This window comes from Lissotriton helveticus, chromosome 5_2, assembly GCF_964261635.1.
Source record: "Lissotriton helveticus chromosome 5_2, aLisHel1.1, whole genome shotgun sequence".
Classification (NCBI taxonomy): Eukaryota; Metazoa; Chordata; class Amphibia; order Caudata; family Salamandridae; genus Lissotriton; species Lissotriton helveticus.
This window is the reverse complement of record NC_136066.1, coordinates 12,988,189-13,010,618: the sequence shown is the minus strand read 5'-3', so window position 1 is coordinate 13,010,618 and position 22,430 is coordinate 12,988,189. Positions and strand designations below refer to the sequence as shown.

At 49.8% G+C, this 22,430-nt stretch overlaps 1 protein-coding gene across 1 annotated transcript in view; it reads left to right on the top strand.

Moving 5' to 3' along the window:
* Positions 1-22,430, top strand: part of LOC144761176 (adenylate kinase isoenzyme 5-like) — a 235,196-nt gene that overhangs the window by 42,777 nt on the left and 169,989 nt on the right. The window contains exons 4-5 of the mRNA XM_078646684.1: positions 10,501-10,614; positions 16,111-16,302. Coding sequence (XP_078502810.1) covers positions 10,501-10,614; positions 16,111-16,302 — 306 coding nt within the window. The remainder of the gene's footprint in view (positions 1-10,500; positions 10,615-16,110; positions 16,303-22,430) is intronic.

Sequence of the window (22,430 nt, the reverse complement as noted above, 5' to 3'; positions counted from 1 at the left end):
TTGCCGCTAATGGGCCTTTTGTTGTTTTTCGCCCGCTACCGCCGAAATTCCTATCGCCATCACGCTAATGTTAGCGGCAGTTTCCACCGCTGATCCCTGAGACTATCGACATGTAGGGACGTCACCGGTGAGAAAACTGCTGCTAACTAGCGTTAGCGCTACTTATCGCTAGTCCTTGTTGTAGCGTTCTAGTTTATGCACGTCACGCAGACGTGACGTGCGGCGGTCATTTTGGCGGCGATGCGCGCGCATCGCATTGCGCGCCGAGAATCAGAGTGAGAGCAGCGCCGGCCGGCGCTCCTCGGAGAAATACATTTAAAACTGCGAATAAACCCAGTTGTTCAACTACCACTGCTGGTCTGTAATTATTACATAACTTTACAGTGGCGACGAGGTCGGGAGGCATCTCTGGACACCACAACAGAGGAAGCAACCCCACGTGGGCAACCTGAAGGGGAATACAAACCTGGACACAGCCACTGGGCCACCCGGACCCAGTCAAGGAACCCTGCACTGCCCCGCTGACCAGACCGATCATCAGACCACAGCAGGACACGCAGGAGGTACGGCGAATCCGAGGAGCGTGGCAGTGCCACAGCTATCCACAGAGGCGGCGAACAGGCCCGAGCAGCAACGCGAGCCCCCCCCCCACAGCTGCAAGAACGCATGACACCCTAATTAACCACGCCAAAGTTGCACAGCGCTGGCTACCAAAGGAGAGGAAGTGGGGACCAACACCAGGAGTCCCCAGAGAGAAGCGAACACAGAGTTCAAGGACAGCACCCCAGGCAGCCCCCCCGGCAAAGACGCCGACACAAAAGTCATCAGGGAAGGAAAAATTAGCACACCGGCGGGGTATGCTATAGCCCCTGTGCAATTTCTACCGAAGCCGGGTGAACCACTAATGAAGTGGGAAGATTGGAAAGAATATATTGACAATTTCATAGGGGTCCTGGAGGATGAAAATGAAGACAAATTCACCCCCCAAAGAAAGAAACGCATCCTGTTACTGAACCTGGGACCGGAGGGTCTCAGGATTTACAAGAGTCTGGTGCCCAAGAAGAGAGAGGACACAGATAAAGACGTGTATGCCCATGCAGTGGAAGACCTAGATGAACGATATCGCCCTACCATCTGTGTGTCAGTGGACAGGTTTAATTTCCAGCAGAGAAAACAACGGGCTGGAGAGACCATAGAAGAATACGTGGCGGCCTTGAGGAAGCTGGCGTCACCGTGTAAATACGCACTGTGGGAAGACGAATTTATCAAGGATCAGATTGTGATGCACACTACGAGCACAAATGTTCAAGACAAGCTATGGGCAAGCGGCGACACCACACTCAAAGACGTAATGGTCATTGTAAAGAGGGCGGAGCTTGCACGGAGGTGTGCTGACGCAACCAAGAAAGACATGGCTACCCCAACCATGGTGAACAGGATACAAGAGAGAGATCACCGCAAAGACCAGAGAGACCAAGATCAAGGGGCCAAAGGGACCAACAGATGGCAAGGGAAGCAGATGGGCATTGATGGCAAGAAATCATGCTACAGATGTGGAAGTTGGTCCCACGATGCACGTGATAGAAGATGTCCAGCGTTCCGAGCCAAGTGCCTACACTGTGGCATCTTAGGCCACTACGAGAAAGTGTGTAGGAAGAAACAAACCAGGGGCATGGTGAAATGCGTTGATCAAGGCGAAGAAGAGCTGGAAGAGGTTGCAGAGGAAGAGGTGGTCACCGTCTTATGTATATATGACCAAGTGTTGAGTGTAGAAGGGAAGAAGTCTACAAAACCTGTCCTGGACATGTCAATGGGCGGAATTAACATCACCGTGGTGGCAGACACCGGATCTCCATTCACCATAGTCCAACGGGAAGTGTGGGAAGAAGCGTTCAGGCCTAAGCTGGGCCCAGAGTTGGAGAAACTAGACATTCGGCCGGTCACCTACAATGGCGACCGCATCCCAATGGTGGGGTTCCGACGCCTGTTGTTCGAATTTAGGGGCCGGTCAGCATGGTGTAAACTGTACATCGCAGAGAAAGGACCCTCCGTCCTAGGGTGGCTGGACCAGGGCGACCTAGGAATAAAGTTGGATCCGGGAGGAAAAGAGCAAATACTGCTCACCGAACAAGAGGAATGGCCGGACCTGAACAAATGGAAGGAGAACTACCCCAAAGTATTTGGAGGCACGGTGGGAAAGATGGAAAAAATCCAACACAAGATCGTGCTCAAGGAAGGAGCCATCCCGGTAGCTCACAAGGTGAGGAACGTACCAATTGCTGTAAGAGATGCAGTCCAGAAGGAACTCCAAGAATTAGAAATGAAAGGAATAATAGAACCGATCACCTGCGCAGAATGGCTGGCGCCCTTAGTGGTCGTAATGAAGCCCAATGGGAAGGTCCGGCTCTGTGTGGACCTGAGAGAACTGAATAAAAATATCGTGGTGGAGAAATTTCCCCTCCCTAGGATAGAGGAAATGTTGACCAAGACCAGAGGGGTAAGGTGGTACTCCACTATCGATTTGACCTCGGCCTATCACCAAATAGCACTCCATCCGGACAGTAAAAGCTTGACATCCTTCATCACCCCGTTTGGGTGCTACCAGTTCTGTCGTATGCCGTTTGGCCTGGCCTCGGCGGCCGCAGTTTTCCAGAAAATGATGCACCAACTGTTCAGAGGTTGCAAGGACGTCCAATATTTCCAGGATGACATCCTGGTGATGGGGCGTGACAGACTAGATCACGATCAAAAGCTGGGGAAGGTGTTACAAACGCTGGAGAATAAAGGCCTTACTGCGGAGTGGACCAAGTGCCGGTTGGGCCTGCAATCGGTAACATACTTAGGCCACGAGATTGGACAGCAGGGTGTCACACCCAAGGCAGAAAACGTAAAAGCCATCGCAGAAGCACCGCCCCCCAAGAACAAGGAAGAAGTCAGGTCGTTCCTGGGGATGGTGGAGTACTACAGCAAGTTCGTAGTACACTTTGCCTCCAAGACCCACAACATGAGGCTGCTGACCAGGGAGAGCACTGTGTTCCAGTGGACACCGGAAGCCCAAGCAGAGTTTGAAACCATAAAAAAGGACGTCACGGGGGCGCTACCTCTCAAAGGCTATGACCCACAAGGCACCACAGTACTCACGACTGACGCCAGCGACAAGGGCCTGGGTGCTGTGCTCATGCAAGACCGAGGAAGAGGGGAAATGGAGACAATAAGTTTTGCATCCAGAGCATTGACGGATACAGAGAGAAAATACAGCGTGATTGAGAAGGAGATGCTGGCGGTGGTATGGGCCATGACGAGATTTCGGCAATTTCTGTGGGGAACCCGGTTCCTACTCAAAACAGATCACAAGCCGTTGGTAAAGGTGTTAACATCGAGTGGACATGCCAGTGCCACACCCCGGATATCAAAGATGTCTCTAAAGTTACTTGAGTTTAGGTACGATGTTGAGTACATTCCTGGAAACCGGAACCGAGTAGCGGATTATCTGAGTAGAGCTGCCGCCATGGAGCCCGGAGAGGAAGACCCTGCAGGCAATGAGGAGTTGGTAGCTCTTATTGAAGACCAAGAGAAGTTAATCAGCCAACAAGAATGGGCTGAAGCATACGAGGAGGACACCGACATGAAGGAAGTAAAGGAACATGTTGTACAAGGATGGCCGGACAAAAGAAGTGTGAGGGCGAGCCTCAGGCCATACTACGAAGTGCGGGAGGAACTGTCGGTAGGAGACAAGGGGGTATTCATCTACAGAGGAGACAAGGTGATCCCTCCAAGGAACCTCACCACCAAACTGTTGGGCCTGCTACACGAGGGCCACCTGGGCATAGGAAAACTCAAGGCAAGAGCTAAACAAAACTACTGGTGGCCAGGCATGGACATAAGGGCCGAAAGGCACGTCAGAGAATGTCCACAATGTCAAGGAGCAGACAAGACCCTAAAACCCTTGAGACCAGCGCTAGGGAAGTTTGACCCCCCCGAAAATCCGTGGGAAGAACTATCTGTAGACATTTTGGGACCCGTCCTTGATGACCAGGGCACACAGAAATACGTGTGTGTACTCATGGATCGATATTCCAAGTGGCCGGAGTTGAAGGTGGACGAGTCAATGGACACAGAGAACATCCTAAAGTTTCTGTCAGAAACCTTCACCAGGGAAGGAATCCCTAAATCGATCTTGAGTGACAATGGCCCCCAGTTCACGTCGGAAAGGTGGAGTAAGTTTATGCAGAGAAATGGCATCACTATCAAACGTACAGCAATATACCATCCAGCTGGAAATGGCTTAGTGGAGCGATTTAATAGAGTGGTGATGGGAGCCATACAAGCCGACATATCCAGCGAACAAAATTGGGAAAAGGCGCTAGAGAACATGGTGTGGGCCTACAGGATAACCCCCACTGGCACGGGGTACAGCCCATTTCAAATATTGAGAGGACGTGAACCATTCACGCATGACAACAGGATCTGGAAGGAAAAGGTTGTTACCAGCGAATGGTCCCCTGCCGTGGTACGGGCCAACCTGGAAAGAGCACAGACAATCTACACCAACAACTACAACAAACGAAGGAATGTGAAAGAGACTGGCCTGGAAAAAGGAGAGTGGGTAAGAGTAAAGCTAGCCACCCTGCAGAAGAAAGGAGACAGCAAGTATAGCAAGCTGATGCAAGTCCAGGAAGTGTATGATCGAGCGGCCTTGCTGAGTGATGGAAACGTGTGGTCCCAGGACCGCATGGCCCGGTGTAACAAGGTATTGAGATGGGAACAACCGGAATTGGAATGGGCAGAAGTGGAGGAATCGAATATGGAAAGGGGACAAGATGGAAGTGAACAAGGTGATGGAGCAAGTACAGAGAGGGGGAGAGAAAGTGAAGAAATGGGCGAGAGTCAAGGAGCCGAAATGGACAGACCTAGAAGAAGTGTGAACGATGAGGGAGAAGTAAGTGATGAAATGGAAGGAACTGGTATGCAGCACCAAGGGACTATGGGGGACCCCGTCAGGGTCACCAGGAGCGGAAGGCAGGTGGTGAGACCTTCCAGGTTCCGAGATTTTGAACTGGACAATGATCGTAAGTGACTATTTAAAATTCTGTAAAAGGGGGAGATATGTAGCGTTCTAGTTTATGCACGTCACGCAGACGTGACGTGCGGCGGTCATTTTGGCGGCGATGCGCGCGCATCGCATTGCGCGCCGAGAATCAGAGTGAGAGCAGCGCCGGCCGGCGCTCCTCGGAGAAATACATTTAAAACTGCGAATAAACCCAGTTGTTCAACTACCACTGCTGGTCTGTAATTATTACATAACTTTACACTTGTACATATGGCGCTACATGTTGGAGTCGGGGCGTCTCTCTGCACAGACCCCGCCCCATGAGTCTAACTGATCCTTTGCGGGTGGGAGGCCGGGCGCCTCTTCCCCCCCTGGGTTCGGGGTTCGGGGGTCTGTACCCCGTAGAAGCTTGAGCTGACTCTGAGTTTAAACTATAAAGTGCTCTGGGTGAGTCCGAGTCTGCGGAGGTCAGTGCGAGGGGGTGAAGGACAGCGCGGGTCTCTGGCCTCCTGTGGAGTCCGGTGCACCGCGCGCCCCCCTGATGCCTCTGTCATTTATGGTTTTGGGTGCTGTGAGGAGAGGGCAGCTCCTTATTAGAGTGTGTGATGTGAGACCTCACAGTGCAAAGCATTTCGAAGTGTCAAAACAGCTGCCCAAGAAAGAAACACAACGCAAATAAAATCCAGCAACAATTTATAGAAATTGATCTTATTTTTATTAATTTTTAGACACCAAAGTGAACAAAATCCACCTGCGGGTTCCAGAGATATAAATTATTGAGCAAGTTGTAATTCAGAATGTAAACAAGCATTGGTAACTACAGCGGTTAGTGGTTACTTTGAAAACATTGGTAAAATTGTCTATGGTTACTCTGGCACATTTTGGGCAACCAATTCTGGCAGGGAGTAAGTTAGAGGGGCCAGTGAGGCTTAGCAGGATGGTTGCCTTGCAGTCACAGCAGTCTCCAGCCAATCCCAGGCTCTATAGGTGAACCACCGTAGCCCTCAATGAAGTGGTCCTGATGTGGGGGGTGCGGGCTCCTGAAGGATGATGTGGATGCTGACCTGGTAAACAGGGGTCTTCCTGGAGTCATCCCTCAGTCCATGAACACTGGGAGGCGACTTTGTCCACAGAGGTCAATGTCCCACGAAGTCCAGGTGAAGTGCGGCCAAAACCCAGTTGCCACAGGTCTCCTCGTTTCTCGTCGCAGCGAAATCAGTGCTTCCGAGTCCAGTGTCCGTCTTGGACAACCAAAGTGTTCTCCGAAGACTTCTGGGTCAAGCAGACTCGGCAGAAACGTTTGAGCATCAGGACTCAGACTCCCAGGATGCACCTCTGTGGTTAGTAGCGATCAAGCAATTGTGGCTACCACTTGCCAAGGAAAGCTTTTTTGGCCCACGAGCTTTAACAAGAAGCCCGCCAACTGGCATTTGGAGTTTACGTCTTCTATGTGAGGCTCTGAGACAGCCTTCCTTGAGCAGGACTCCACGGACACAGTCCTCTCTTCACGAGCCCAAGATGCAGCCGCTGCTGTCCAGCCGTGGTGCGGCCTCGCATTGCCAGGTCCAGGGGACAGCAGCGCAGCATTTCTTCAGTTTTCTCTCCAGTAAAGACGTGATCTGAGGCCTAGGTGCCAAGGATGCTACTTTTAAGCCAATAAGTTGCCCTCTGGGGATGTGGTGACTACTAGCCAGATGGCTACCAGGTCCCCTCCCACCTGATGATGACTTCCTGCAAAGTATGGCAGCTGGCTATCCCAGAGTGCAATATTCTGCCCACTCCCAAGAAGGCAGAACACTTCTCTCAGTTTGTGGGGCTTTGGAGCCCACCCTGGAGGTGTAGCTACCTGAGGGCTACACACCCACAGGAAAACTGGTTTGGCAACTGTTCCCCCCCCCGTGTCCCGATGCCAGCCTGTCGGCAAGAACGAAAGAGCAGCCCCTCTACTGAGTGTGCACCATTTGCCCTTCTAAAGGCGCAAGATGTACAACGCAGGGGCTATTAGTGAAGAAGGACGGCTAGGAGGAGGCAGGAGAGCGGCCATGTCAAGCAGAAGGCCGCCACGGGGCAGGAAAGTGCCCTTTTAATTACTATTAATTACTTTGGGAGGGCGTGGAGCAAAGTTCCACAAAGTTGCTTTCCAACTCCGTGGAACTTGGCGTAGAGGCTCTCCGCCAGCTCTGCCCAGGGTCAGTCAGGACATGTAGGAGGCTGGCTCTGTGTATACTATACACCAGTAAGGTATAGAGCGTACAGAGTCCAGGGGGTCCCCAGAGGCTTTACAGAGGCTCAAGTGATGGTACCTTACTCTCTTTAGTGGGGGTGTTGGAGAAGGCTGTGTTAAGCATGTGTTGGACACTCACAGGGGAGAAATGAGGCACACCTCAATGACTAAATCCAAGACCAATGGTTTGTAAAATATTTACTTTTTTGTATATTTATTTCTTAGATCCAAAGCTACTGTGCTGCAGTTAAATAGGTTTTGCAATATATCACTGTTTCTCATTGTAAAAGGTGGGCACAGTGCATTATTCAATCAGTCCAATGTATCTTATGGGAGGAAACTCAATCAGTAATATGCAGGTAAGTAACCGATTTCCAGTTTTGAGCTTTTGGATGAAGAGTCAGTACCAGGCAAGGTTGAGGTAAGTGACCTCGCTGCATCACCAGCGTCACTGGGGTGGGCGGGTGCAGAGGTCAAACGTTGCATCTGGTGCCATTGTTACCCAATGGAGAAAGGAGGCAATCAAAGTGGTACTACCTGCAGGTAAGTAGCACGGATTTAGAACCCAGTCTCAAGGGGTTACGGAAAGCACAGGGGGCCACAAGGCAGCACCAAACTTACACCCTTAGCGGCACAGGGGCGGCCAGGTGCAGAGTGCCAACACAGCGTCGGGTGCCCAATGCAAACAAACCGAGAATATCGAACTTGGAAAGTGGCTGCAGGCTCAGGCCGGGAAGCTGGACAAAAGATACCTACAGCTGCACAGGTAGGTTGGGATTTGCTTTAGAGTCTGGACACCGTCAGTAGATCTCCCCAGGGCCCAGAGACTTGGGGTGCAGAGATGTCCTTTGGCATTGGAAATCAGCTTACCGGTGTGGTCGCAGTTGGGGGGACAGTCCTACATAGGCTGCAGGCATCGATGTAGAGTCCGGCAGGGGTCAACCTATGAGGAACTCTTGCTCAGGATCGTTGGGGAACCTTTTCTGGACTGGTCGGCCTCCTGGACTCAGGCCGTGGGCATCAGATGCAGAGGTCCACAGGCAGAGCTTTGGGCTTTAAACTTGAATTTCCTCTGGACAGGTCTGCTATTCACGGGAGATCAGGAGTCTTTTTAGAAGCCGGGAAGTCCTCCCAGGCTTCTGGAGGTCACTGGGCTGCGAGACGAGCCGCTGTCCTGTAGCAGAGACTTTGAGGGCTGCAGACAGGCCGGTAGGGCTGGGGCCAAGTCAGTTTGTGTCTTCAGTCTCTGCTGTTGCATGGCTCGTCTTTGCCCTCTTCTTCGTAGGTCGTCGGTAATCTGAGGATTAAGGTTCCGGGTGCCCCTAAATACTCAATTATGGGGCGTTACAGGGATTCAAAAGTAGTAGCGAATGGGCCACTTGCCTTCAGGGTGACTGCACCCTTGGTACCCTCGGTGGGAGGGGGCATACTCCGAACCCTATTGGTTAGAATCCTTCAAAACAATATGGATAGTTCTGAAAGGAAGGGGTCACTTCAGTTCGGGACACCGTAGGGGTGGTCCTGACTGAGAGGAGACACGCCTCTGCCACTAATTTCCCCGCCGACCGGCCAAGAGTGGGGCTCAGTTAGGGAGGACGGGCATCTCCGCTAGCTGCGAGGCCCTGGTCAGCGTGACGAAGGACGGGAAGCCTTTGAGGCTCCCTGCCGTTCAATGCTGTTCCTGCTGCTTCCTGCTTCCTGATTTGAAGCAACGCCACCCAGTGCAGGCTTCGTTTCTGACCCATGAGACCGAATGGCTCCCACCTGTGGCCGTGGGTGGTCCTGATGCTTCGTGTCCTGTGAGGGTCACAGATGAGTCACGGACTCAGATGATTCTGGGCAGGAAGCTCAGGCAGCGGGAGACTCTGGGTGATTTTACTTCTTCGGTGCCTTTGGGTGGCACGGGTGCTCCAACATTCGGAGGCGATCCATCTTTGGATTTTGTTTAGGTCTCTGTGTTCCCGGGGTGAATCTGGCATCTCGGTCACTGTACGGTAATATAAGATCCCAGATCTCCCCCCCCCCAGTGCCTTGAGACCCTTCCGGGTGAGTAGCGCGCTATACAAAATGTTCTGATTGATTAATTGATTGATGTCGGTGTAGGTCTAAGGTCTGAGCGGTCTCCAGGAGTTTCCGGATTTCATAAATCCCAGGGCGATTCGTGGCCTCCAGTTTCATTCATGGTCTCCGAGGGGCTCGTTTACAAGCTGTGTGCGCCCCCGGAACGTCACTTTTAATGGCGTCCCCAGCGCACTGGGCTTACCCATGTCTAAAGGCCACGTAAAGCCGCCCTGCGTGGCTTCACATCGCCCCGTAGATATGGTGTGAGGCAACACAGCACAAGTCGCTGCGTTTCCTCACTACAATGGGGGGCCGTGCCGTGGGCGCTCTGGTGGGTGTCCCCACGGACCACCCACGGCGCTTGACACGTTCCCAGATTTCAACACGCTGTGAACCTGGGAATGCGTCAAAAGCCGACGCCTCCACGGGGAGGTGGAGGGGAGGGGCAGCGAGGAGGAATAACGGTATTTCTCCAAGTGTTTTTCCTCTTTCTATGGGCGCTGCATCCAGCAGCACACGTACAAGGGATGTGCCCGCATTGATTGTCCCTGTGCCTGTGTTGGCGCGAGGCCGTCCTTTGAGCGCCCGCGCAGTCAAAGAGGACAGGAATGCGCTGTGTCTTATAGATACTTCTTGCGCAGCAGGAAGTCTTGCGGCGCTGCCCGACGCCACAATACTGGACGTGAGGGCCGGAGTCTTCCAAGCGATTTATGAATCCGAGTGATTTTAAGGTTTGAGTCTCATGGACTCACGGTTATGTTTGTCTCGTATCAGCTCCTGGGACTCAGTACTCCGGGGTGATACAGGGTCTGCAGTTTCTCTAATTTGGAGTCCAAGGGATTTAGGTTCCCAGATGCTCTTCGTTCATTGGGGGTCTCGGGTGTCCGGCTGATCGATGGTCTTGGATGCCACCAAGTCATTCAGAGTTTTGGGTGGCCAGGTGTGTCATGACCCTGGAAAGGTGGAGCCTCAGACACTTTCAGGTGACTTACGGTCTGAGACGCTCTTGTGTCATTGAAGGTGCCAGGGGCTTCAAGTAACTCATGGTCTCAGATGTCCAGCCGGTCCAGGGCAGTGGGCGTCCAGGTGATTTATGGCTGTGGTTGTTTAAAGTGCTTTATCCAGGTGTTGTGTCCATATGACTCTGACCTCTCTTTCCTTGCAGGAAACAACCATTGAGGAGCTGAAACAACAGTTCATCCGGCATCACGATGCGCCCGGCTTCATCGTGGACGGTTTCCCCCGAGAGATAGGCCAGGCCTTCACCTTCGAGGAGCAGGTGAGGAGGGGCCAAGGCCTGCAGGGGATGCAGATGAATGTATGACGTTACAATGCAAACATTTACAATGCAGTTTTTACATCGCAACATCTATTACAATGCATGATTTTACATTGTATGCCATCACAACGCATTTTTAGAAACTATATTTATAATTCATTCCATTACAACGCATATTACTTTTAGGGGAACAGTAGGGTAAGTGTTTGATATTGTATGGGTAAAAATTACTATTCCCACTCCAGAGAGTGCAGCAGGAGGGTAAGTGTTGGATAGTGTCCTGGAACTGTTTCCCATTAGAAGCCAAAGCCCTCCACCTATGGCCGGAGGCGTTGGTTTTGTTTTGTTCTGATAATATGGCGGTGGTACAGGCCATAAAAGGACAATCAGAGAAGTGTCCACTGGTGCTCTGTTTACTGAGGAAACTTGTGAGGCCTTGCCTGCATAATGATGTGGAGTTTAGGGCTCGGCACATGCAAGCGGTCAAGTACGTGGCAGCTGACGTCTCTCGTTTTCAGTGGCTCTGTTTCCAGGAGGCGTGGCTGCGAGCGAGAGCAGAGACGACTCCTTTTCTGGCACACCTCTGCCACCCACTCATATGGCAGGGGGCTACCTGCTCATACACGCAGATCTCTCGCCTCTCTCCAAGCTCCACGTTGAGCAGGTGATGAGCTCTTGCCTTGAGTTGTCAGGAAACTCTGGGCCGGGAAAGCGTTTTTCCAGTCATTCCTTCCGGATTGGAGCGGCCACCTCAGCCTTTGAGGTCGGTTTGTCTCCTGACCACATCAAGAAAGCAGGGCAGTGGGACTCCCAGCGCTACAAGCACTATATTCACCCATAAAGGTTCACAAAGGAATAGTGGGGGAACAAATGTAAACTAGTGTGTTTCGCAGAAGCGTGTTATCAGCGTGCAGTGTTATTGTGACCACATCGTGGTTTTGTCGTGTCAATTTGTGAGACTCACGTTTCACAAGAGTGCTTTGTGTATGTAAAATGAAATGGTGTGTGCAATTTTGCATTTCTTTATTTCACCAGGGTTCAAAGAGTGGGTGATCGGCCACTCTGGCATCGCTAGGGGCGCACTGGGCAGAGACCAGGGCTGGAGGCACGGGTTCTCCCGCACACAGAGAGCCTGGTTGGGGTTCCCGGGCATGCGATGGCACAGCTTGCTCAACCACCTGCAGCAGAAACTAGCTGGGGGGGACCCCCCTAACATTTTGGTCGTTCACCTCGGTGGCAACGACCTGACGTCTACGAGGAGAGCAGCACTAATGCAGGCGATGATGGGTGAGATAGCAATTGTATGGGGCAATGTGAGTTATGGTGGTCAGAGATGACCGCGCGGAGGGCCTGGCACGGGGCCAGGTCGGGGAAGACCATTGACCATTCCCGTAGAAGGGTAAATAAGCGCAAGTTCACGGAGCAGAGGGGTTTGGGCTTCATTAAACATGACTTATACACGCCAACGCCCCGGATATTTGGAGGAGGACGGGGTTCACCTGTCAAAGGTGGGCATTGACTTGTTCTCGGTGGACCTGGCCGAAGCCCTGGAGGCAGCGGGTCGTAAGTAAGAAAGGCGCCTGCCTTGGTGGGGGGCCCTGGAGACAGCGGGTAGTAAGTAAGAAAGGCGCCTGCCTTGGTGGGGGGCCCTGGAGGCAGCGGGTCGTAAGTAAGAAAGGTGCCTGCCTTGGTGAGGGGCCCTGGAGACAGCGGGTAGTAAGTAAGAAAGGTGCCTGCCTTGGTGGGGGCCCTGGAGACAGCGGGTTGTAAGTAAGAAAGGCGCCTGCCTTGGTGGGGGGCCCTGGAGGCAGCGGGTCGTAAGTAAGAAAGGTGCCTGCCTTGGTGGGGGGCCCTGGAGACAGCGGGTCGTAAGTAAGAAAGGTTCCTGTCTTGGTGGGGGGGCCTGGAGGCAGCGGGTTGTAAGTAAGAAAGGCGCCTGCCTTGGTGGGGGGCCCTGGAGGCAGCGGGTCATAAGTAAGAAAGGTGCCTGCCTTGGTGAGGGGCCCTGGAGACAGCGGGTAGTAAGTAAGAAAGGTGCCTGCCTTGGTGGGGGCCCTGGAGACAGCGGGTTGTAAGTAAGAAAGGCGCCTGCCTTGGTGGGGGGCCCTGGAGGCAGCGGGTCGTAAGTAAGAAAGGTGCCTGCCTTGGTGAGGGGCCCTGGAGACAGCGGGTAGTAAGTAAGAAAGGTGCCTGCCTTGGTGGGGGGTCCTGGAGGCAGCGGGTTGTAAGTAAGAAAGGTGCCTGCCTTGGTGGGGGGCCCTGGAGGCAGCGGGTTGTAAGTAAGAAAGGTGCCTGCCTTGGTGGGGGCCCTGGAGGCAGCGGGTCGTAAGTAAGAAAGGTGCCTGCCTTGGTGGGGGCCCTGGAGGCAGCGGGTAGTAAGTAAGAAAGGCGCCTGCCTTGGTGGGGGCCCTGGAGGCAGCGGGTAGTAAGTAAGAAAGGTGCCTGCCTTGGTGCGGGGGCCCTGGAGGCAGCGGGTAGTAAGTAAGAAAGGTGCCTGCCTTGGTGGGGGGCCCTGGAGGCAGCGGGTTGTAAGTAAGAAAGGTGCCTGCCTTGGTGGGGGGCCCTGGAGGCAGCGGGTTGTAAGTAAGAAAGGTGCCTGCCTTGGTGGGGGCCCTGGAGGCAGCGGGTCGTAAGTAAGAAAGGTGCCTGCCTTGGTGGGGGCCCTGGAGGCAGCGGGTAGTAAGTAAGAAAGGCGCCTGCCTTGGTGGGGGCCCTGGAGGCAGCGGGTAGTAAGTAAGAAAGGTGCCTGCCTTGGTGCGGGGGCCCTGGAGGCAGCGGGTTGTAAGTAAGAAAGGTGCCTGCCTTGGTGGGGGGCCCAGGAGACAGCGGGTAGTAAGTAAGAAAGGTGCCTGCCTTGGTGGGGGGCCCTGGAGGCAGCGGGTTGTAAGTAAGAAAGGTGCCTGCCTTGGTGGGGGGCCCTGGAGGCAGCGGGTTGTAAGTAAGAAAGGTGCCTGCCTTGGTGGGGGCCCTGGAGGCAGCGGGTCGTAAGTAAGAAAGGTGCCTGCCTTGGTGCGGGGGCCCTGGAGGCAGCGGGTCGTAAGTAAGAAAGGTGCCTGCCTTGGTGGGGGCCCTGGAGGCAGCGGGTAGTAAGTAAGAAAGGCGCCTGCCTTGGTGGGGGCCCTGGAGGCAGCGGGTAGTAAGTAAGAAAGGTGCCTGCCTTGGTGCGGGGGCCCTGGAGGCAGCGGGTTGTAAGTAAGAAAGGTGCCTGCCTTGGTGGGGGGCCCAGGAGACAGCGGGTTGTAAGTAAGAAAGGTGCCTGCCTTGGTGGGGGGCCCTGGAGACAGCGGGTCGTAAGTAAGAAAGGTGCCTGCCTTGGTGGGGGGCCCTGGAGGCAGCGGGTCGTAAGTAAGAAAGGTGCCTGCCTTGGTGGGGGGCCCTGGAGGCAGCGGGTCGTAAGTAAGAAAGGTGCCTGCCTTGGTGGGGGGCCCTGGAGGCAGCGGGTCGTAAGTAAGAAAGGTGCCTGCCTTGGTGGGGGGCCCTGGAGGCAGCGGGTAGTAAGTAAGAAAGGTGCCTGCCTTGGTGGGGGGCCCTGGAGGCAGCGGGTAGTAAGTAAGAAAGGGGCCTGCCTTGGTGGGGGCCCTGGAGGCAGCGGGTCATAAGTAAGAAAGGTGCCTGCCTTGGTGCGGGGGCCCTGGAGGCAGCGGGTCGTAAGTAAGAAAGGTGCCTGCCTTGGTGGGGGCCCTGGAGGCAGCAGGTAGTAAGTAAGAAAGGCGCCTGCCTTGGTGGGGGCCCTGGAGGCAGCGGGTAGTAAGTAAGAAAGGTGCCTGCCTTGGTGCGGGGGCCCTGGAGGCAGCGGGTCGTAAGTAAGAAAGGTGCCTGCCTTGGTGGGGGGCCCTGGAGGCAGCGGGTTGTAAGTAAGAAAGGTGCCTGCCTTGGTGGGGGGCCCTGGAGGCAGCGGGTTGTAAGTAAGAAAGGTGCCTGCCTTGGTGGGGGGCCCTGGAGGCAGCGGGTCGTAAGTAAGAAAGGCGCCTGCCTTGGTGAGGGCCCTGGAGGCAGCGGGTCGTAAGTAAGAAAGGTGCCTGCCTTGGTGCGGGGGCCCTGGAGGCAGCGGGTCGTAAGTAAGAAAGGTGCCTGCCTTGGTGGGGGGCCCTGGAGGCAGCGGGTCGTAAGTAAGAAAAGTGCCTGCCTTGGTGGGGGGCCCTGGAGGCAGCGGGTTGTAAGTAAGAAAGGTGCCTGCCTTGGTGGGGGGCCCTGGAGGCAGCGGGTCATAAGTAAGAAAGGCGCCTGCCTTGGTGGGGGCCCTGGAGGCAGCGGGTCGTAAGTAAGAAAGGTGCCTGCCTTGGTGGGGGCCCTGGAGGCAGCGGGTCGTAAGTAAGAAAGGTGCCTGCCTTGGTGGGGGCCCTGGAGGCAGCGGGTCGTAAGTAAGAAAGGTGCCTGCCTTGGTGGGGGGCCCTGGAGGCAGCGGGTCGTAAGTAAGAAAGGTGCCTGCCTTGGTGGGGGCCCTGGAGGCAGCGGGTCGTAAGTAAGAAAGGTGCCTGCCTTGGTGGGGGGCCCTGGAGGCAGCGGGTTGTAAGTAAGAAAGGTGCCTGCCTTGGTGGGGGGCCCTGGAGGCAGCGGGTAGTGAGTAAGAAAGGCGCCTGCCTTGGTGGGGGGCCCTGGAGGCAGCGGGTCGTAAGTAAGAAAGGCGCCTGCCTTGGTGGGGGCCCTGGAGACAGCGGGTAGTGAGTAAGAAAGGCGCCTGCCTTGGTGGGGGGCCCTGGAGACAGCGGGTCGTAAGTAAGAAAGGTGCCTGCCTTGGTGGGGGGCCCTGGAGGCAGCGGGTCGTAAGTAAGAAAGGTGCCTGCCTTGGTGGGGGCCCAGGAGACAGCGGGTCGTAAGTAAGAAAGGCGCCTGCCTTGGTGGGGGGCCCTGGAGGCAGCGGGTAGTGAGTAAGAAAGGCGCCTGCCTTGGTGCGGGGCCCTGGATGTGACGGTTGCCACATCCAGAGCATTGGCAGAGTTACAGGGTGATCCGGAGGCTGAATGGTGATAGGGGTGCCCTCTTCCGGAGCACAGAGGGGTGCCTCTGCTAAACATCCCCAGGAGTCTTTACGGCAGGACCCTGGATGAAAACGACAGCGATGCGCTAGTCCTTCGGGCGGTTATAAGCCTGAGCAACCGGGGACTTGCCTGGCAACACTCCGCCCCTTAAAGGCGTGAGTAAAGTGATGGACTGGTGGTCCACGCTATTTAAAGGGGGTAATCCCCACAAAAATGGTGGCCCTGATGGGGTTGGCCACGTTGCAGTTGGCTCATCGGGCAGGCAGGGCAGCTTAGGTCAGGCTCACCTGCCTGCCCTTGGATCGCCCATAAGTTAACCCACCACGTTGACACATTTCTTGTATGAAATAAACCTGCAGCAAAATGTGTTTCCAACAAGCATGTCCTGTGTGTTTTTTGTTGCTGTGCATGCTGTGTTCATCATGGGGGGGGGGGGGGGAGTCATATATGGCACTGCCACAGCAGGCCGGGTGTGCCCACCTTCACCCAGGCTTGCATTTCCATCCCTGTTCCACAGATTGGCTCTCCGGACATGGTGGTCTTCCTGGCCTGCTCCACCCAGCGCCTGCGCCACCGCCTGCTGCGGCGGGCGGCACACGACGGCCGCCCCGACGACAACTCGCACGCCATCCACCGGCGGCTCGACACCTTCAAGCAGCACGTCCTGCTGATCGTGAAGTATTACCAGGAGAAGGGCATCGTGGCACGGGTGAGTGCTGCCCGGGCGTGGCATAAGGCCTTGTGGCCCCGTCTCTGCATAACACATTATAACATACGACAGTGTGAGATAGCGTGGCATAGCATCACACAGCAGATCATAGCATCATTTAACATGTTATAGCATAGCATAGCATAATTTAACATGATATAGCATAGTGTGAAATAACATGGCATAGCATAGCATAGCATAGCTTTGTGTCATATAACATATTATAGCACGGTGTGAGATAACATGGCGTAGCATAGCATAGCATTGTTGCATATAACTAACTAAAACAGTGTGAAATATGGCATAGGTTAATATAGCATAGCATCATATACATTAGCACGTTGTTAGATAACATGGCATAACATTGCACAGCAGATCACAGCGTAATATAGCATAACATTACCTAACATAACGCAGCTACCAGCATAGCATACCAGAGATTAATATAGCACAGTGTAAGACAAAATGCCATACCCGAGCATGGCAGCACAGAGCATAATTTAACATATTATAGCATAGTGTAAGATAGCATGGCATAGCATAACACAGCATAGGGAAAAAAATAACATTTTCGAGCATAGTGTGAAATAACATGCCATCACATAACATAGCATAGCACGGTGTAAAATAGCCACCTGTGGTATTGTTCACATGTACCGTCCACCCATCACAGCACGCAGCGTGGGGCACTGGGCATCCCTCTTCATTTATTGGTCGCCTGTATTATCAATCACATGTACCGTCCACCCAGCACGCAGCGTGGGGCACTGGGTCATCCCTCCTCATTCTTTGGTCGTCTGTGGTATCATTCACATGTACCATCCACTCAGCACAGCACACGGGGTGGGGTACTGGTTCATCCCTCCTCATTCATTGGTCGTCTGTAGTATCAATCACATGTACCGTCCACCCAGCACGCGGCGTGGGGCACTGGTTCATCCCTCTTCATTCATTGGTCACCTATAGTATGACTCACATGTACCCTCCACCCATCACAGCACGCGGCGTGGGGCACTGGGTCATCCTTCCTCATTCATTGGTCTTCTGTGGTGTCATTCGGATCACTGAAATAATATCGACTACCAAAATATCGACTACCCAAAATATCGAGGAAAAAATATCTACAACCAAAATATCGAGTTTGTATGTACAAACAGGTAAGTACAAAAATATCGAGTACAAAATATCGTTTACAAAAATATCGTTGTAAAAAATATCGACTTTACTAAAAACAATGTTTAATTACATTAATATAAAAAATTAATTACTAAAATATAATTAACAATACTTAAAATAACTTTTAATAATTAAATAATTAATGAAAGTAAAAAAATAATATTTTTTAATCATATTTCTTAAAACATATATATATAGTAACAAAATTTAATTAAATAATAGGCAATATTGTATATGTACCCCAAAAACCCAAAAATGACCCTGAACCCTAAAAATACCCCTTTACCCAAAAACTAAAAACTGACCCTGAACCCTAAAAATACCCCTTTACCCAAAAACTAAAAACTGACCCTGAACCCTAAAAATACCCCTTTACCCAAAAACTAAAAACTGACCCTGAACCCTAAAAATACCCCTTTACCCAAAAAACTAAAAACTGACCCTGAACCCTAAAAATACCCCTTTACCCAAAAACTAAAAACTGACCCTGAACCCTAAAAATACCCCTTTACCCAAAAACTAAAAACTGACCCTGAACCCTAAAAATACCCCTTTACCCAAAAACTGAAAACTGACCCTGAACCCTAAAAATACCCCTTTACCCAAAAACTAAAAACTGACCCTGAACCCTAAAAATACCCCTTTACCCAAAAACTAAAAACTGACCCTGAACCCTAAAAAGACCCCTTTAATTTAACATAATTAGCAATTAATCAATTAAATTAAATTAATTACCAATTACATTTTAATTAATTAACAAATATTTTTTAATTAACAATTAATTAAATATTACTACCAATTATTAAATTTACATATTTAATAATTATAATTAAATTACTTCCTACCCTATTCCCCTATAAACCCACAACCCGCTACAGAAAATACATTATTTTAATTTACATAATTAGCAATTAATCAATTAAATTAAATTAATTACCAATTAAATTTTAAATAATTAACATATATTATTTAATTACCAATTAATTAATTATTACTACCAATTAATAAATTTACATATTTAATTAATTATAATTAAATTACTTCCCACCCTATTCCCCTATAAACCCACAACCCGCTACAGAATAAAATTACACAATAATTAAAAAAAATCATTAATTAAAAATAATTATAAAATAAAATGACACTTTTCACACATATTATAACATAAAAACACTATAAATAATTAAATATTATTTAAAAAACTATATTTTTTACTATCTAGATTATATACTTGGATATTTTCACTGTCTATATTATTTACAGTCGATATTACTTCACTTACCTTAAAAACGATATTTTGGCTGTCAATATTCTGTCTAGTCGATATTTTCTCCAAACGATATTTAAAACTCGATATTCTGTCCAAACGATATTTTGGAGTCGATATTATGTGCACCGTGTCATTCACATGTACCGTCCACTCAGCACAGCACATGGCGTGGGGCACTGGGTCATCCCTCTTCATTCATTGGTCGCCTGTGGTATCATTCACATGTACCGTCCACTCAGCACAGCACATGGCGTGGGGCACTGGGCATCCCTCTTCATTCATTGGTCACCTGTGGTATCATTCACATGTACCGTCCACTCAGCACAGCACGTGGCGTGGGGCACTGGTTCATCACTCTTCATTCATTGGACGCCTGTAGTATCAATCACATGTACCATCCACCCAGCACGCGGCATGGGGCACTGGGCATCCCTCTTCAATCATTGGTCACCTGTGGTATCACGTATCATCAATTGGTGGAGGGAGAGAGAGTAGAGATCCTTTCAATCTCCTTTCAATAGTTATAAATCAATGTGGAAAGGATCACTGGTCCTGCATAACCAAGGTCTGCAGGTGGATCGGTAGGTGTCTCCCAAATAAAAGACCCTCATACACGTGTTTTTTCAGAGTCGTGTAGCGGTATATGATGTGTCCCCGCTTCTTGTAACACGTGTCCGTGCGTAATCCTTGGGTCAGTTTTTGTTTGCACCCTCCGCCAGGAGGTTGTACCATTGGTTAAAACAGTAGTGATGGTGAATAGGTGAAATAGTGCTATAAAGGTGTTCTAAAATACCTGGACAGCCAGAGGTTCAACTTTAATATTTCTGGATTCGGGTAGAAGGTTAAGGCGTGTCGCTATGGAATTATTTAGGAATTCTAGCGTACTAAACTTGTGAGGTTAAAAGTGGTCGACATGTTTCAGCCTTATCTGCCTGTTGGTCAGTCGGCTTTCCTCAGGACCATAAAGTGATTAAGTGAATAAAGGAAAGAAAAAGGTAAATTTGTAACCTGATTCGTTTTGTGGTAGTAGGTCACATTGTACCTGTAATGAGAGAAAAGGGAGATGGTGCAACCACATTTGTAGCGAATAAGTGGGAAAAGACACTTCAGCAATGTACAATGACATAGAGACACAGTTGAGAATTATGAAGCATATTATTAAAAAACATATAATTAAAAGCGAGTTGTGCAATACTAGACTCAGAGTCACATTCTTATTAAGCGTCAACTTACTCATTCTCAAAATTCTATGCGGAATATTGTGATGTATAGATCCCAAAGTCGTATTTAGGCGTCATGGATTCATTTCTTTATAGTGCCCTGATATTAAAAGCGCTATTTACTTTAGGGCGCAATTTCATTGTTACATTACCATGACGTCAAAGGCGCTAATCAATTTTACTGTGTCATCGCCGATTATCTTAGATATTAGTATAACGATGTAATACCTGTTCGAGTATAGACTCTTACTATTATTTCAAAGTACATGCATTCATTGTTAGACGGTACCAAGCACTCGTTCTACATGTATTCTAAAAATCGAACATGTGCATACTGCCGCTATAGTATCTTTAAATGCGCACTCTGGAAAGCCTATTCAGAAAAAGATTCTATTCGAAAAGTAGGCACTTCTAACAAAAGTCTAAAACTAAGCAAAACTCAGTACAGAGCAGGGTCTTCACATGCGCTTATGCGTAACTGGACCGTATGGAATGTACCTCTACATTATGTAAGACTTGTCTCCTCAGGAACCAAGGCAGTTAGGGGGAGGCTTCACTGTTGTGGAGTGAGGAAAAAAGGGGTTTAGTAAAGGGGTTTTAATACTTGCAGTTTACTCCATAACGAAAGGGCAATGCTCCTCAATACCTCTAGCCTTCAAACACCCGTCTAGCAGCTTGTGCTGTCTCTGCCCTTGGTGACCCGGAATCAATCGCCAGTGTGTAACCTGTCTTCTTTTGTTGCATAGTGATGGAAACTGAAGAGTTACTCGAGTGTTTGTACTTATTAGTTGTACTAAATTGTTATACCTAATTTTCAGATAAGAATTGTAATCATTTCTAACTTAGAAATAGATGACAGATGGAATTTATGAAAATTTATTCTTTTGGTGCTCATTCTGTATTTTCTTATAGTTAGAGAGCGTTAGAAAAGTCGTAATTCAGACAAAATATCAATTATTTGTTAAGACATAACCACGGAACGACATCATTCAGGCCCTCACTGTCTGTCTTAAGTCTGTGCACAGACTTTATGAAAATGTATTCTTTTGGTGCTCATTCTGAATTTTCTCATAGTTAGAGAGCGTTAGAAAATTCGTAATTCAGACAAAATATCAATTATTTGTTAAGACATAACCACGGAACGACATCATTCAGGCCCTCACTGTCTGTCTTAAGTCTGTGCACAGACTTTATGAAAATGTATTCTTTTGGTGCTCATTCTGAATTTTCTCATAGTTAGAGAGCGTTAGAAAATTCGTAATTCAGACAAAATATCAATTATTTGTTAAGACATAACCACGGAACGACATCATTCAGGCCCTCACTGTCTGTCTTAAGTCTGTGCACAGACTTTATGAAAATGTATTCTTTTGGTGCTCATTCTGAATTTTCTCATAGTTAGAGAGCGTTAGAAAATTCGTAATTCAGACAAAATATCAATTATTTGTTAAGACATAACCACGGAACGACATCATTCAGGCCCTCACTGTCTGTCTTAAGTCTGTGCACAGACTTTATGAAAATGTATTCTTTTGGTGCTCATTCTGAATTTTCTCATAGTTAGAGAGCGTTAGAAAATTCGTAATTCAGACAAAATATCAATTATTTGTTAAGACATAACCACGGAACGACATCATTCAGGCCCTCACTGTCTGTCTTAAGTCTGTGCACAGACTTTATGAAAATGTATTCTTTTGGTGCTCATTCTGAATTTTCTCATAGTTAGAGAGCGTTAGAAAATTCGTAATTCAGACAAAATATCAATTATTTGTTAAGACATAACCACGGAACGACATCATTCAGGCCCTCACTGTCTGTCTTAAGTCTGTGCACAGACTTTATGAAAATGTATTCTTTTGGTGCTCATTCTGAATTTTCTCATAGTTAGAGAGCGTTAGAAAATTCGTAATTCAGACAAAATATCAATTATTTGTTAAGACATAACCACGGAACGACATCATTCAGGCCCTCACTGTCTGTCTTAAGTCTGTGCACAGACTTTATGAAAATGTATTCTTTTGGTGCTCATTCTGAATTTTCTCATAGTTAGAGAGCGTTAGAAAATTCGTAATTCAGACAAAATATCAATTATTTGTTAAGACATAACCACGGAACGACATCATTCAGGCCCTCACTGTCTGTCTTAAGTCTGTGCACAGACTTTATGAAAATGTATTCTTTTGGTGCTCATTCTGTATTTTCTCATAGTTAGAGAGCGTTAGAAAATTCGTAATTCAGACAAAATATCAATTATTTGTTAAGACATAACCACGGAACGACATCATTCAGGCCCTCACTGTCTGTCTTAAGTCTGTGCACAGACTTTATGAAAATGTATTCTTTTGGTGCTCATTCTGAATTTTCTCATAGTAAGAGAGCGTTAGAAAATTCGTAATTCAGACAAAATATCAATTATTTGTTAAGACATAACCACGGAACGACATCATTCAGGCCCTCACTGT